This window comes from Equus caballus, chromosome 2 (genome assembly GCF_041296265.1).
Source record: "Equus caballus isolate H_3958 breed thoroughbred chromosome 2, TB-T2T, whole genome shotgun sequence".
Lineage (NCBI taxonomy): Eukaryota > Metazoa > Chordata > Mammalia > Perissodactyla > Equidae > Equus > Equus caballus.
Window position 1 is genome coordinate 72,363,891 of NC_091685.1, and position 13,541 is coordinate 72,377,431.

General features: G+C 35.6%; 1 protein-coding gene across 14 annotated transcripts in view; it reads left to right on the plus strand.

The window, feature by feature from the left end:
• CBR4 (carbonyl reductase 4) overlaps positions 1 to 13,541 on the plus strand; it is a 105,720-nt gene that overhangs the window by 11,871 nt on the left and 80,308 nt on the right. Inside the window, exon 5 of one of the 14 annotated variants that reach the window (XM_001499202.6) lies at positions 4,100 to 7,159. The exons of 12 other annotated variants lie outside the window; for them this stretch is intronic. In XM_001499202.6, coding sequence (XP_001499252.2) covers positions 4,100 to 4,278 — 179 coding nt within the window. In that variant the 3' untranslated portion in view covers positions 4,279 to 7,159. Of the gene's footprint in view, positions 1 to 1,839; positions 3,932 to 4,099; positions 7,160 to 13,541 lie in introns of those variants that run through there. One more of the 14 variants, XM_070261410.1, reaches the window with a different exon arrangement.

The following is a 13,541-nucleotide window of genomic DNA, read 5'->3' on the forward strand; positions in this document are numbered from 1 at the left end:
TATTCTGTTTGATACTGTAATGGTGGATACATGACATTATGCATTTGTTAAAACGTCGAACTGTACAGCCCAAAGAGTGAATCCCAATGTCAACGATGGACGTGACTTACTAATAACGTATCAGTATTAGTTCATCAAATGTACTACATTGAGACAAGATGTAGGGGTAGGAGGGGGCAGTGTGATAAGGAAATTTGTGGGAACTCTCTCTACTTTCTACTCGATTTTCCTGTAAACCTAAAGCTGCTCTAAAAAATAAAGTCTATTAAATAGAAAACATCCCTGCAGACGATGAGAGAAAGGTGTTATGTTGTTGGACATGTTCTTGCTCTCTACATCAAACATCATGATCAAAGAGGAAAAGCCAGTGTTGGTGAATTCAACTCTTCCTTTCAACTTGGCTTCGGACGCCTACTTTATTTTAAGCCTTTAGTGCAGAGTTTGATGATGGCTAGCATCTGTCCCATGAGGGTTAATTCCAACCACAGGTCTGGGGAGAGGCTGTTTCAAGCTTCCCTAGTGAAATAACACCCTTGTCTTCCAAGCTTGAGCAGTGGAGGGGGAATCTTCATGTGAGGTGGGTGCCTGAACATCACCATCCCACTTCTGGACTTCTTGTAATCATTGCAGACTCAGAAGGCACCTCTCTCTCCTTTACAGATCTGACCTAACATGGGCATTGACCATAGCAGAGGTGAATCCAGTCTGTAACGTTGAACGAGGCTTTACTGAAAGCTTCAAGGTCTTAACCTGTACCTGCTCCGTGTATCTGGCTCACTTGGTTGTTCTTGGAGGACCACAGTCTGTCCTCACAGCCCATGACTATGTGGCAGAGGCCTTCTTTTCATCTCACTGGGATTGTCCTTGATTTGTCTTACTCTTCCTGTCTAAGGTTTGTCTTCCAGTACCTCGTGCCCTTTCTAGATCTGCCTTTTTTCCAAGGTGAAAACACCTTCGAATGGCCTCACACACATTATGTGGCCTTACCCTTTGTTTCCAAAAGGACAAACACATGAGAACTGACATCCACCCAGAAACTGGGCAAATCAGTTCCTTTCAGCACAGATTAGCATGCAGATTAAAACCTAGATTAGCATCCCTGCATCTTGAACGGAAACTATTCTAACCTCCACAGGGCTACCAATGTAAGACCTGAGGGTCTTTCTCAGGGAGCTCACTTCCTAAACTTCAAGTAAGGAAGTCATGAAGACTACCTAATGAGGCATACTTTTCATCTTTGAATCATGGTTTTGTAAAGCTAAAAGAAACCTCAGAGATGTATCATTTTCAATCTACTTCACTCATTTTATGATACAGAAACAGCCATACAGTTTTAGACCATACATGACTGTGGATAGTACATGACTTTCCTCAGGGCATAGGTTTGATACTCTCAGCAGACTAGGGAATAGAATCTAGTTTAATGTGTCCTAATCCAGTGGTCGTTTTACCACAAAATGCTAACTGTTGAAAAATGCACCAGAGCCAGTTAGAAGTTGAGCCTAGAATTTGCTAAACATAGTCACAAGGCCCTTTTTGCAAACCATTTTTACTGTACTTTATTGAGTTCTTTCTTTCTTAAGATGAAAATGCATCATTGATTTTCTGCTGAGGATTTGCAGGTTAGTGGGGAAATATTTTGTGCCAATTTTGCTAGAATCCAAAAAGACCTTAAAGTAAAGGATAATTATATCATGAACTTTTTTTTTTCCCCTAAGGTGTAAGTAGGACTGTGTTTTTTTTTTTTCATTTTTGTTTTTTCTTGGTGAGGAAGATTCGCCCTGAGCTAACATCTGTGCCAATCTTCCCCTATGTTTTGTACATGGGATGCCTCCACAGCATGGCTGATGAGTGGAGTAGGTCCACACCCAAGATCCGAACCTATGAAACTGGGCCACTGAAGTGGAGTGTGTGGAACTTTAACCACTCGGCCACCGGGCCAGACCCCTATATCATGAACTTTTGAGAAGGTAACATAAGGTTTTAAATGTTACATTTATAATTTTAATTCATTCAACTTTTTTAACCTGTGAGGTGAGTTTTCTTCCTACTACACTCTCTGAGGTACCTTTGAAAATCAGTATGTCCAAAGACATACAACTTTGGAAATCAGGGAGCTCCATGATAATGCTTGTTAAGATGATTGGATTGCCCACTGATTATTATGACTCTTCAGTGTAGATGAAGTTTCATTTACAATTCACTTGAAATTCTGCGGAGGCTGGTTATCCAGTTTTATGGTTGTCTGTGTCAGCTGTTTCTCCTTTTATTCTTGCATTCCTTTTGGCTTCTCGTTCTTAAAGACGAAGGTGAATGAAGGACATTTTGCTGACTTTTAAAAGAAATGTACGATTTTATGGCAGAGAAGATTTATTTTACTATGTAATCTCACAATGAATCACACAAATAATACAAAATTGTTTTGTTATTCTGGGCCCTCATTACAGACGATCTGAAGTTAGTACTGTGCCTATTTTTGCGATAACTTTTTGTCTGAATAAAAAAATTACATCTGTTACAGAGTTTGGAAAGTACAGACAAGTAAAAGGAGAAAATAAGTATGTAATAATAATCACTGTTAATATTTTGGTATATATTTTTTTGTCATTAGTATATATTAGTTTTTTTGTTTTTAATAGTAGTTTGAGTTCATTTGTAACCTACTTTTTTTAGTGTACAAATGTTCTTTTTCTTTCATTTTAAATATCCTTCCATAGCATCATTTTAATGCCTGCATATTGTTCTATTGTATGATTGTACCATGATTTATTTAACCAGGTCCTTACTGAAAGACGTTCAGCTTGTTGCCAGTTTTCCATATAAAGCTGTCACTGTCTTAATAGGCTATATGATAGAAAAATCTATGATTATTCCTCAGAAGACTTTCAAAAAAATGTTAAGGTATTTAAAAGTGAAAACCAAAGGTAAAGAAAAATTCGGTAATTACATAGTATTGCATAATAAGCCAGTGGCATAATGCTAATTCTTAATCTAGTGTTCAGTTCACATTTGTCCTGGTTTTTAAATGGCAGTGTATTGAGATTGATTTATAGTTTGAGTTATAAATGATTTAATTTTAACACAAGCCAATTTGAAAACTGTATTTTTGAGATTGCACGTTAAACTTCTGCTTCACACATTATGTCTAACTTTTTAGTCCTTCTATTTTTCATGACTTTAAATTAAAAAAATTTTTTTCTAATTATTGTTCATGAGGAGTAATTATTTGCTTTCTTTTTTAAAACCTAAATGAGTGAGTAGTATATGGAATACTGATTATAGAAATTGTTTTTATTGATAATATGTATTTGTATGTCTCAGACTGTCACAATTTTCTGAATAAATCTACAGTTCTGGCATATATGTATACTATAATCACTTAGACTTAGTTGCTTAATATATTGTGTAGTACGTTATACTGTAGGATTTTATACTTTAGAACATGTTCCCTGCAAGCTTTATGTCATATACCAGTACCATGTTAAACTTTGAGTTTTCTGTGTATACTTGCATTGGAACTGGGTATGATCATAAGATTCTTTTCTTATGTGAATATTGGAAATACTAGTCTTTCTAATCATCAGCTGTCTTAGCTGTAACAAATGGAACTAATTTTTGTTAGAAGTGCCAGATCAGTTCATGTGACCACCTTTGTGATGCCTTCCTTTCCTCTACCCTACCTCCCCCCGACCCCTGCTCAAGTGAAAATTAATCAGTTCTGTGGTATTGTGTACATCTCTATAAGCATATTCACCAGACTTCCTTACATTATAATTAGGGGTACAAGTGACTATTTCCTCCAAAAATTATAGGTTCCCTAAAGAAATAGAATTTTTATTCATGTTTGTATCCACCCTTTTATATTGTGCTATGAGTTGGGCCAAATATTTCAGTGTTCAATAAATGTTCATTGAGTTAAATTGAAGAAAAATGTAGACTTGGTTACTTGATTGATAGCAAAACTTTGTATTTCCTAAGCGAGGTTTATTAATAATGTCAAATTAAACTTTCAGGAGCAAATTAATTGTTATTTGAAACTGAGCAAATGTCTTGAGAAAAGCTTCTATCGTTTTCAGCAAAATAAACATTTCTCTTTTAGGATTTGTTCACACAGATATGACGAAAGACTTGAAAGAAGACGATATAAAGAGAAGTATCCCGCTTGGGAGGTTTGGAGAACCTATTGATGTGGCGCATGCAGTTGTGTTTCTTTTAGAATCACCGTATATTACAGGGCATGTTCTGGCTGTGGATGGGGGATTACAACTCACGATGTAATTTACAGGTTATTCAGCTATAATGGTAATTAGAATCAAGGACACACTCTGGCTGTTGATTAGACAATCATGCCTACAAGGGTGACATTTGCTAATCAAACCTATCGATGCCACAAATGTTGATTTCCATCTTTATGTGAATATGTCTAAAAAGAACAATGATCAATTGTGTTTTCTAAATGGTGTATACGTTACAGGCTGTAGCAAGTTTAGCATGTAGACATTTTGGAAGTAATATAAACAGGTATTACCTTAATTTATATATTTTTGTCTCAAAAGTGGAAAAACTTATTTAGTCTAATTATCATGAGTTATTTCATAGTATTAGGCTGAATTCTCTAGTAGTTAACCTTGTGGGTCATTGCCAAAATACCAGTATTTACCGGACATTAGTTAGTCGTCAATACTTTAGCAACCCTGCTGAAGTTAAATGTTGTATTCCTTTTAGTATCACTGTAGATATAGGCATGAATTTAGAGTCTGGTTTCTTTGAGTGGCATTACTCCCGATTGAGCAGTTGGGCAAAATAATCTACAAATGTAAGTATGGTACAGTTGGCCCATTCTATAGAATTCTCAAAGATGATGAGGACTAGCCCTTAAGGTTTTAATATTAACATCTGGTACAGTAATGAGCTGCATAGATCTTATCCATTTAGGAAGTAGAAGTGTTTTGTTTTTATTTAATACACAAAACACAGTATAGCAGCTACTTAAAAATTAGTGTAAGAAATAGTGACATTTTAAAAATTAAGAGTATTTCACATTAATGAATATAATGATGATTCTTACCCTAAATATTTAGAAAGATACTTGTGAACAATCATAAATGATAATGAATAATGCAATAACGATGAATTAAATGTCTTCACAAGGAACTGTTAAAGCATTGGACTTAAAAAGAAAATATGTTCCTGAGAATAGAGATAAGACACAAACTGAATGCGAAATATCAGGCAACATCTGTTTTGCATTGGACTCTTTTTGTGGGGAATAGTGTGGAAATATATGTCACTGGATTCGTGTTGATTTTTATGTAAAAAATTTTAAATGTTTACTGCATTTTAAAAAGTAATCTTTTTACGGTTTTATTGGAGCTGAACATTACTTTATGTAAACAGATTTAACTTTTTATCGATAGCCCAAAAGTATGAATAGGATATACCAAATAAATGCGAAGTAAAAAATAAAAAATAAAGTAAGAATAAAAAGTAAAGTCAAATCTATGTTTTAAATCAGGATTCCTTAAACATTATTTAAAATTTATCTTTGAAATAGTCTTCTTTATTTAGAGAAGTCTGTTTAGGATGTGAGAAAATCAGTTAAGTGTGAGTAAAATTATTAAAGATTGTCTACTAAACACAAGCATGGTAATATACAGAATTTCTCAGCATTAACAGTTGCAGGCAGATACAGGAAATACAGCTGTCAGGATGGTTTCAAATGTGGTAGCTGATGCTTCTAGCTTAAGCTAGGAGAGTTTATGCAGGCAGACTAGGCTGTTTTTCTAGTGTTTCCTTACCTGCTGGCCTTTGGCTACCTGCACATCTTCCTTATGACGTCCCATTCAGGCTTGTTCCCTTCTCTGAACACCTCATGTTCTGAAATCATCAGTAAGGCTGATTTGACTAGTGATTAGGAAGAAAGCAGTGTAGTTCACTGAACTAATGACACTACGATGTAGGTTACAAATAAGTTTAACCTTTAAGTGTATAGATTTACACTTTAAGAAATATTTAACTGTTCCACCCCCTCGCCCAGCCCATATCAAACTGGTGCAATATGGGGCAAGATCTTGAAATGGGTAAAATACGCTGTCGCTGTTCCCCTCCGGGGGAATTCTCCATCCACTTCCACCAAGCTGGTAGAATTTAATTTAATACTTGCATCCTATTGCTGAAATCATTTGGTGGCTGTTGCTTATGTTCAGAGGTTCAAGAATTCTTAACAAGAAGACTCATCTGTAGGTGTTATCTGACTCCTCAGGAGCCCATAATCCAGCCTGTGTTTTGTTGTTAGTGCCATCAAGTGATTCTGACTTGTAGCGACCCTGCCTCATCTTTTTGCACCATCCTCTCAGCTGGTGCTGTATCAAACAATGCTCCACTGCTATTCATAGGGTTTTTGTGGCCCATTATTTTGGAAGTGGGTGGCTCAGTCCATCTTCCTAGCCTGTCTTAGTCTGAAAGCTCCACTGAAACCTGTCCACCATGCGTGACCCTGCTGGTTTTGAAATACCAGTGGCATAGCTTTCAGCATTACAGCAACATGCAGCTGCCACAGTGTGACAGCCAACAGGCGGGTGGTGTGGTTCCCTGACCAGGAAAGGAGCCCAGGCTGGGGCAGTGAGAGCACCGAATCTAAGCCACGAGACCGCTACTGCTGACTAGCCTGTGTTTATCACTTGTTAAAAAATGCTTTATGGTTAAAGCCAATGTATTAAAATTTTTGCATTTAAGGTTTTAAAATTTGTGCTCCTTTTCATACTTTTATTCATATTCAGTTTATAAGACGGTTTTTAAAGTGCTTTCTAGAAATAGAATTATATGTTATAAATTAGGGGGCAATAATTAGTGTAAAAAAGATCATTTAATTTATATGCTTCTGTTACCTAGAATAAAAGGAGACTATTCTGAATATTCAAGAATTATGCCTTATATTGCTGAAACATTTTCCCAAGCTTTTCAAATGGAAATATATGTAAATTGAGAAATCATACCGCTGTCCTAACTTGACAAACATATTAAAAGTGTTTAATAATTCTTGTTTCTTTTATATTAATTTTATCTTTTAGTTACATTGTAAGCTTTTGAGGGTAAACACCATATTGTGTTTTTTTCATTTAGCTAATTAAGTAACAATAAATATTAAGTACGTACTAAATATCTTGTACTTGTTTTGATACCCCCACCTTGCCTGCTCAGCTCTGAGTACATTGGATATACTTAGTAAATACATTGACAAATCAGTATATATTTTTTAATGATTCAGGATCGTCACTCATTACGCTGTGCTATACAGTTGGGGGGCATTATTGAGATATATAGATATATCTGTTCTGCGTCAGTACATATCCTGGAATATTCTTTTTTGATCAGATCTCTGTAGTGTACCTCCCTTTTTGGTCATTTATCTCTGACTTTGATGCTTACTTTCAAATTATGGCTGAATTTACAATGCTAACCCAATCAAGTATTTTCTCTTAGGCAATATGCCTTAGTTTCAGTAATTACTACCAATTTAATTTGGAATTCTTGGGCTAATAATCCTAATAGGGATGGTATCAGTCTCACCTGGAGAATTTTTTTTTTTTAATTTTAAACACTTCAGAAGCCCCATCTCTAGAAATTTTGTTATGAGTAGGGCAGGGTGAGGAAAATGTGGAGGTGGTTTTAGCAAAAGTTTTCAGTGATTCAGATTGTTCATTACTTTATTAAATATTTATTCATTTCTACTACATACCAGATATTGCTAGTCATGGGAGGTACAATGGTGAGAAAAGAAAGAAATAAATCTTAGTTTCCTGGAGCTTGCCGACTAATAGGGTTTGGTGGGGGTGGAAAACAAGCAGATCTTAGACAATCACACAAATGTAAAAATCTCAACTGAGGTAAGCACTGCAAGAAGGAGAAGCTCTTGTTAGTATTAAATCATCGTATTGGGGAATTTGATCTATTCTGGAAGGTCAGGAACGGGTTCTTTGAGACAGGGAGATAGTTAACTAAAGTTAAAGTAAAGCCTTCCATTTAGAGGGAAAAACGTGTAAAAATCTTTTGGTGAGAGGGAGCATGGTGAATCAGGACTTAAAAGGTCATTATGCCTGGAATATAAAGCAAAGGGGAGTGTGGTATGAAATGAGGCAGTAGGCCTAGACTCTGCAGATCTTTGTAGGCCACATTAAGGGGTTTGAACTTTATCCTAAGAGCCGTTAAAGGATTTCAAGTAGGAGGGATACCTGATGCATTTTGGAAAGATCATTCTGGCTGTAGTGTGGAGAAGAGGCTGAAAGGGAAATAGCGCAGGAAGACCTCCACTTGAGGTAGTGCGAGAGACAACAGGAGGCCAAATCTAGGGCAGTGGGAATAGAAGTGGAAATCAAGTAGCCAGAATTGAGATTTAGAAAATCAGCAGCACTTGGTGATGGATTGGATAGAGGAAACAGATGCGTTTCTGATTTTCAAACCTTATTGAGTTGGTGATGCCATTCACAAAAAACACTGAACCAGGGCACGTTTTGGGGAGGTGGGGGAGGAAACATCATGAGTTCAATTTTAAGCATTCTGAGTTTGAGGTGTCTTGGAGGTATCTAAGAGGAGACATCAAATACATGTGAGGTAGGACCTCTAAGAAGAAATATTCTATAAGTCATCGCTGTATAAATGGTGGTTAAAGTCTTGAGCATTAAGGAATAGAACAGATTGCCCAGGTAGAGAGTTTAGAGAAGATGACAGCAATCGCAAATACTTGTACTGTGTGCCAGGCACTGTTCTAAGTGTGAGCATAGAGTGGAGCCTTGAGGAACTTGGACATTTACTGCCTGGTTAGATAGAGGAGCCTGCAAGAGTCTGAGATCAGAACTAGTCAGAACGGTAGGTAGGAAACAAGGAGAAGGCTGTGTCCCAGAAGCCACTGAAAGAAAATTTTCTTGTCGGATGGAGTCCTGAATATCAGTACTGCTGGACGTAGTAAGTAAGGAGTAAAAAGATGGATTAGTAACCTGGAAGTCATTGGTTAGCTGAATAAGAATTATTTTTGCAGATAGATGAGGACAGAAGGCAGAAGTAAGGGGGGAAAAATTGAAACTGGATCTTTACTTCATATTATACACAAAGATAAATTCCAGGTGGAAAAATGACTTAAATGTGAAAACAGAAAGCTTAGTAGAAAATATACAGGTGAGTATTTTTCTGACCCTGCGGTGTGGCAGGAGTTCCTAAACGTAAAAAAGAAATATTGGCTAAATTGACAAAATTAAGACCTTCCTGTTCATCAAAAATCACCTTAAAAATAGCAAAAAGGCTGATTACAAACTGGCAGAAGGTTTTATCCAACATAGATAACTAATAAAGCGTTAGTATCAGGAATATATAATGAACAATAAATCAGTAAGAATAACCCAATAGGAAAATGGGCAAAAAGATACAAAGCAGGCATTTTACAGAAGAGGAAACATACAGCCAACATATGTTGATAAGTACTTGGGTTGCCTCCACATCTTGGCTATTGTGAATAATGCTGCAGTGAACATAGGGGTGCATATATCTTTTCAAAATTAGTGTTTTCTTGTTCTTTGGATAAATACCCAGAAGTGAAATTACTGAATTATTTGGTAGTTCTATTTTTAGTTTTTTGAGGAATTTCCATTAATGTTTTCCATTATGGCTGCACCAATTTACATCACCAACAGCAGTGTATGAGGGTTCCCTTTTCAACACATTCTCTCCAACACTTATTTCTTGTCTTTTTAATAATAGCCATTCTGATGGGTATGAGGTTATATCTCATTGTGATTTGATTTGCATTTCCCTAATAATTAGTGATGTTGGCCATCTGTATATCTTCTTTGGAAAAATTCCTGTTCATACTCTCTGCCTATTTTTTAATTGGGTTGTTTGTTTCTTTGTTGTTGTGTGAGTTCTTTATATACTTTGGATATGAACCCCTTATTGGATATATGATTTGCAAATATCTTCTCCCAATTGGTGGATTGTCTTTTCACTTTGTTGATGGTTTCTTTTACTGTGTACAAGCTTTTTAGTTGGATGTAGGCCCATTTGTTTCTTTTTTCTTTTGTTTCCCTTGCCTGAGGAGACATATTCGAAAAGATACTACTAAGACTGATGTCAAAGAGTGTACCCAGAAAGTATCCAGAAGTGGAATTGCTGGATCAGATGGTAGTTCTATTTTTAATGTTTTGAGGAACCTCCATACTGTTTTCTATAGTGCCTGCGCCAGTTTACATTTCTACCAATAGTCCACGAGGGTTTCCTTTTCTCCACATCCTTGCCAACACTTGTCATTTCTTGAATTTTTTGTAATTGTCATTCTGTTGGGTGTGAGGTGATATTGTAGTTTTGTTTGTTTGTTTGTTTTTGAGGAAGATTAGCCCTGAGCTAATGTCCGCTGACAATCCTCCTCTTTTTGCTGAGGAAGATTGGCCCTGAGCTAACATCTGTACCCATCTTCCTCTATTTTATGTTTGGGACACCTGCCACAGCATGGTCTGTAGGGTCATGCCTGGGGTCTGAATGGGTTAACCCTGGGCCGCTGAAGCGGAGTGTGCAAACTTAACCACTATGCTGGCCCTGTGATATTGCAGTTTTGATTTGCATTTCCCTGGTGATTAGTAATGTTGAGCAACTTTTCATGTAACTATTGACCATTTGTATATCTTTGGAAAAATGTCTGTTCAGATCTTCTGCCCATTTTGAATCGGATTTTTAATTTTTTTGCTGTTGAGTTGTATAAGTTCTTTATATATCTTGGATATCAACCCCTTATCAGATATATGATTTGCAAATATTTTCTCTCGTTTGGTAGGTTGCCTTTTCAGTTTGTTGATAGTTTCCTTTGCTGTGCAGAAGCTTTTTAGTTTTATGTAGTCCCATTTGTTTAGCTTTGCTTTTGTTGCCTTTGCTTTTGGTTTCAAATCCGAAAAATCATCTCTAAGACCAACATCATGGAGCTTACCACCTATGTTTTCTTCTAGGAGTTATGAATTCAGGCCTTATGTTTGTGTTTTTAATCCATGTTGAGTTAATTTTTGTGTATGGTGTAAAATAGTGATCTGGTTTCATTCTTTCAATGTGGCTGTCCAGTTTTCCCAGCCCCATTTATTGAAGAGATTCTCCTTTCCCCATTGTATATTCTTGGCTCCTTTGTTATAAATTAATTGACCATATATGCATGGGTTTATAGCTGGACTCTCTATTCTGTTCTATTGGTCTATGTGTCTGTTTTTATGTGAATACCATACTGTTTTGATTACTATAGCTTTGTAATATAGTTTGAAATCAGGAACTGTGATGCCTCCAGCTTTGTTCTTCTTTCTCAAGTTTGCTTTGGCTATTCAGGGTCATTTGTTGTTCTGTACAAATTTTAGGGTTGTTTGTTATTTCTGTGAAAAATGCCATTGGATTTTAATAGAGATTGCGTTGAATCTATAGATTACTTTTGATAGTATGGACATTTTAATAATATTAATTCCTTCAATCCATGAGCATGGAATATCTTTCCATTTACTTCTTCACTTTCTTTCATTAGTGTCTTATAGTTTTTGGTGTACAGGTCTTTCACCTCCTTGGTTAAATTTATTCCTAGATATTTTATTCTTTTTGATGCAATTATAAGTGGCATTGTTTTTTAAATTTCTCTTTCTGATAGTTCATTATTAGTGTATGTAATTGCCAGAGATTTTTGTGTATTGATTTTGTATCCTGCAACTTTACTGAATTTGTATATTAGTTCTAACAGTTTTTTGGTGGAGTCTTTAGTATATATAATATGTCATCTGCAAGTAGTGACAGTTTTACTTCTTCCCTTCCAATTTGGATGTTTTTTATTTCTTTCTCTTGTCTAATTGCTCTGACTAGGACTTCCTGTACTATGTTGAATAAAGCTAGTGAGAGTGGGCGTCCTTCTCTTGTTCCTGATCTTAGAGGAAAAGCTTTCAGCTTTTCACTGTTGAGTATGATGTTAGCTGTGAGCTTGTCATATATGGCCTTTATTATGTTCAGGTTTGTCCCCTCTATACCCACTTTGTTGAGAGTTTTTATCATAAATGGATGTTAAATGCTTTTTCTGCATCTATTGAGATTTTTATCCTTCATTTTGTTAAAGTGATATATTACATTGGTTGATTTGCAGATGTTAAACCGTCCTTGCATCCCTGGAATAAATCCTACTTGATCATGGTGTCTGATCCTTTTAATGTATTGTTGAATCAGTTTGTTAATACTTTGTTGAGGATTTTTGCATCAACGTTCATCAGGGATATTCGCCTGTAATTTTCTTTTCTGTGGCATCTTGTCTGATATTGGTATCAGGGTAATGCTGGCCTCATAAAATGAATTTGGAAATATTCCTTCCTCTTCTGTCTTTTGGAAGAGTTTGAGAAAGATTGGTGTTAATTCTTCTTTAAATTGTTTGGAGAATTCACCAGTGAAGCCATCTGGTCCTGGAATTTTGTTTCTTGGGAGATTTTTGATTACTGATTTAATCTCCTTACTGGTAATCAGTCTGTTCAGATTTTCCATTTCATGATTCAGTCTTGGTAGGTTGTATATTTCTAGGAATTTATCTGTTTCTTCTAGGTTGTCTAATTTGTTGGCCTATAATTGTTCATAGTAGTTTCTTATCCCTTGTATTTCTGTGGAATCAGCTGTAATGTCTCTTTCATTTCTGATTTTAAACAATTTGAGTCTTCTTTTTTCTTGGTGAGTCTAGCTAAAGGTTTGTCTGTTTCTCTTTTTAAAAACCAGCTTAGTTTCGTTGATATTTTCTTTTTGTCTCTATTTCATTTATTTCTGCTCTGATTTTTGTTATTTCTTTCTTTCTACCAACTTTGGGCTTCATCTGTTCTTCTTTTCTACTTCCTTGAGGTATAAGATTAGGTTGTTTATTTGAGATTATTCTTGTTTCTTAATGTAGGCATTTATTGCTACGAACTTCCCTGTTAGAACTGCTTTTGCTGTATCTCATAAGTTTTGGTATGTTATATTTCTATTTTTATCTGTCTTAGGGTATTTTTTGATATCTTTTTTGATTTCTTCTTTGATGCTTGGTTGTTCAGTATCGTATTGTTTAATCTCTATATATTTGTGAATTTTCCAGTTTTTTACTTGTAATTGATTTCTAGTTTCATACCATTGTGGTTGGAAAAGATGCTCGATATAATTTCATTGTTCTTAAATTTATTAAGACTTGTTTTGTGGCCTAACATATGATGTATCCTGGAGAATGTTCCATGTGCACTTGAGAAGAATTTATATTCTGCTGCTTTTTGATGCAATGTTCTGTAGATGTTTGTTAAGTCCATTTTGTCTAACGTGTGGTTCAATGCCAATGTTCTCTTACTGATTTTCTTTCTGGATGATATCTATTGATGAAATGGGGGTTATTAAAGCCCTGTACTAATATTTTATTGCTGTATATTTCTCCCTTTATGTATGTTAATATTTGCTTTATATATTTAGGTGCTTCTATGTTGGGTGTATAAATATTTATAAACATTATATCCTCTTGTTTGCTTGACCCTCTCATTATT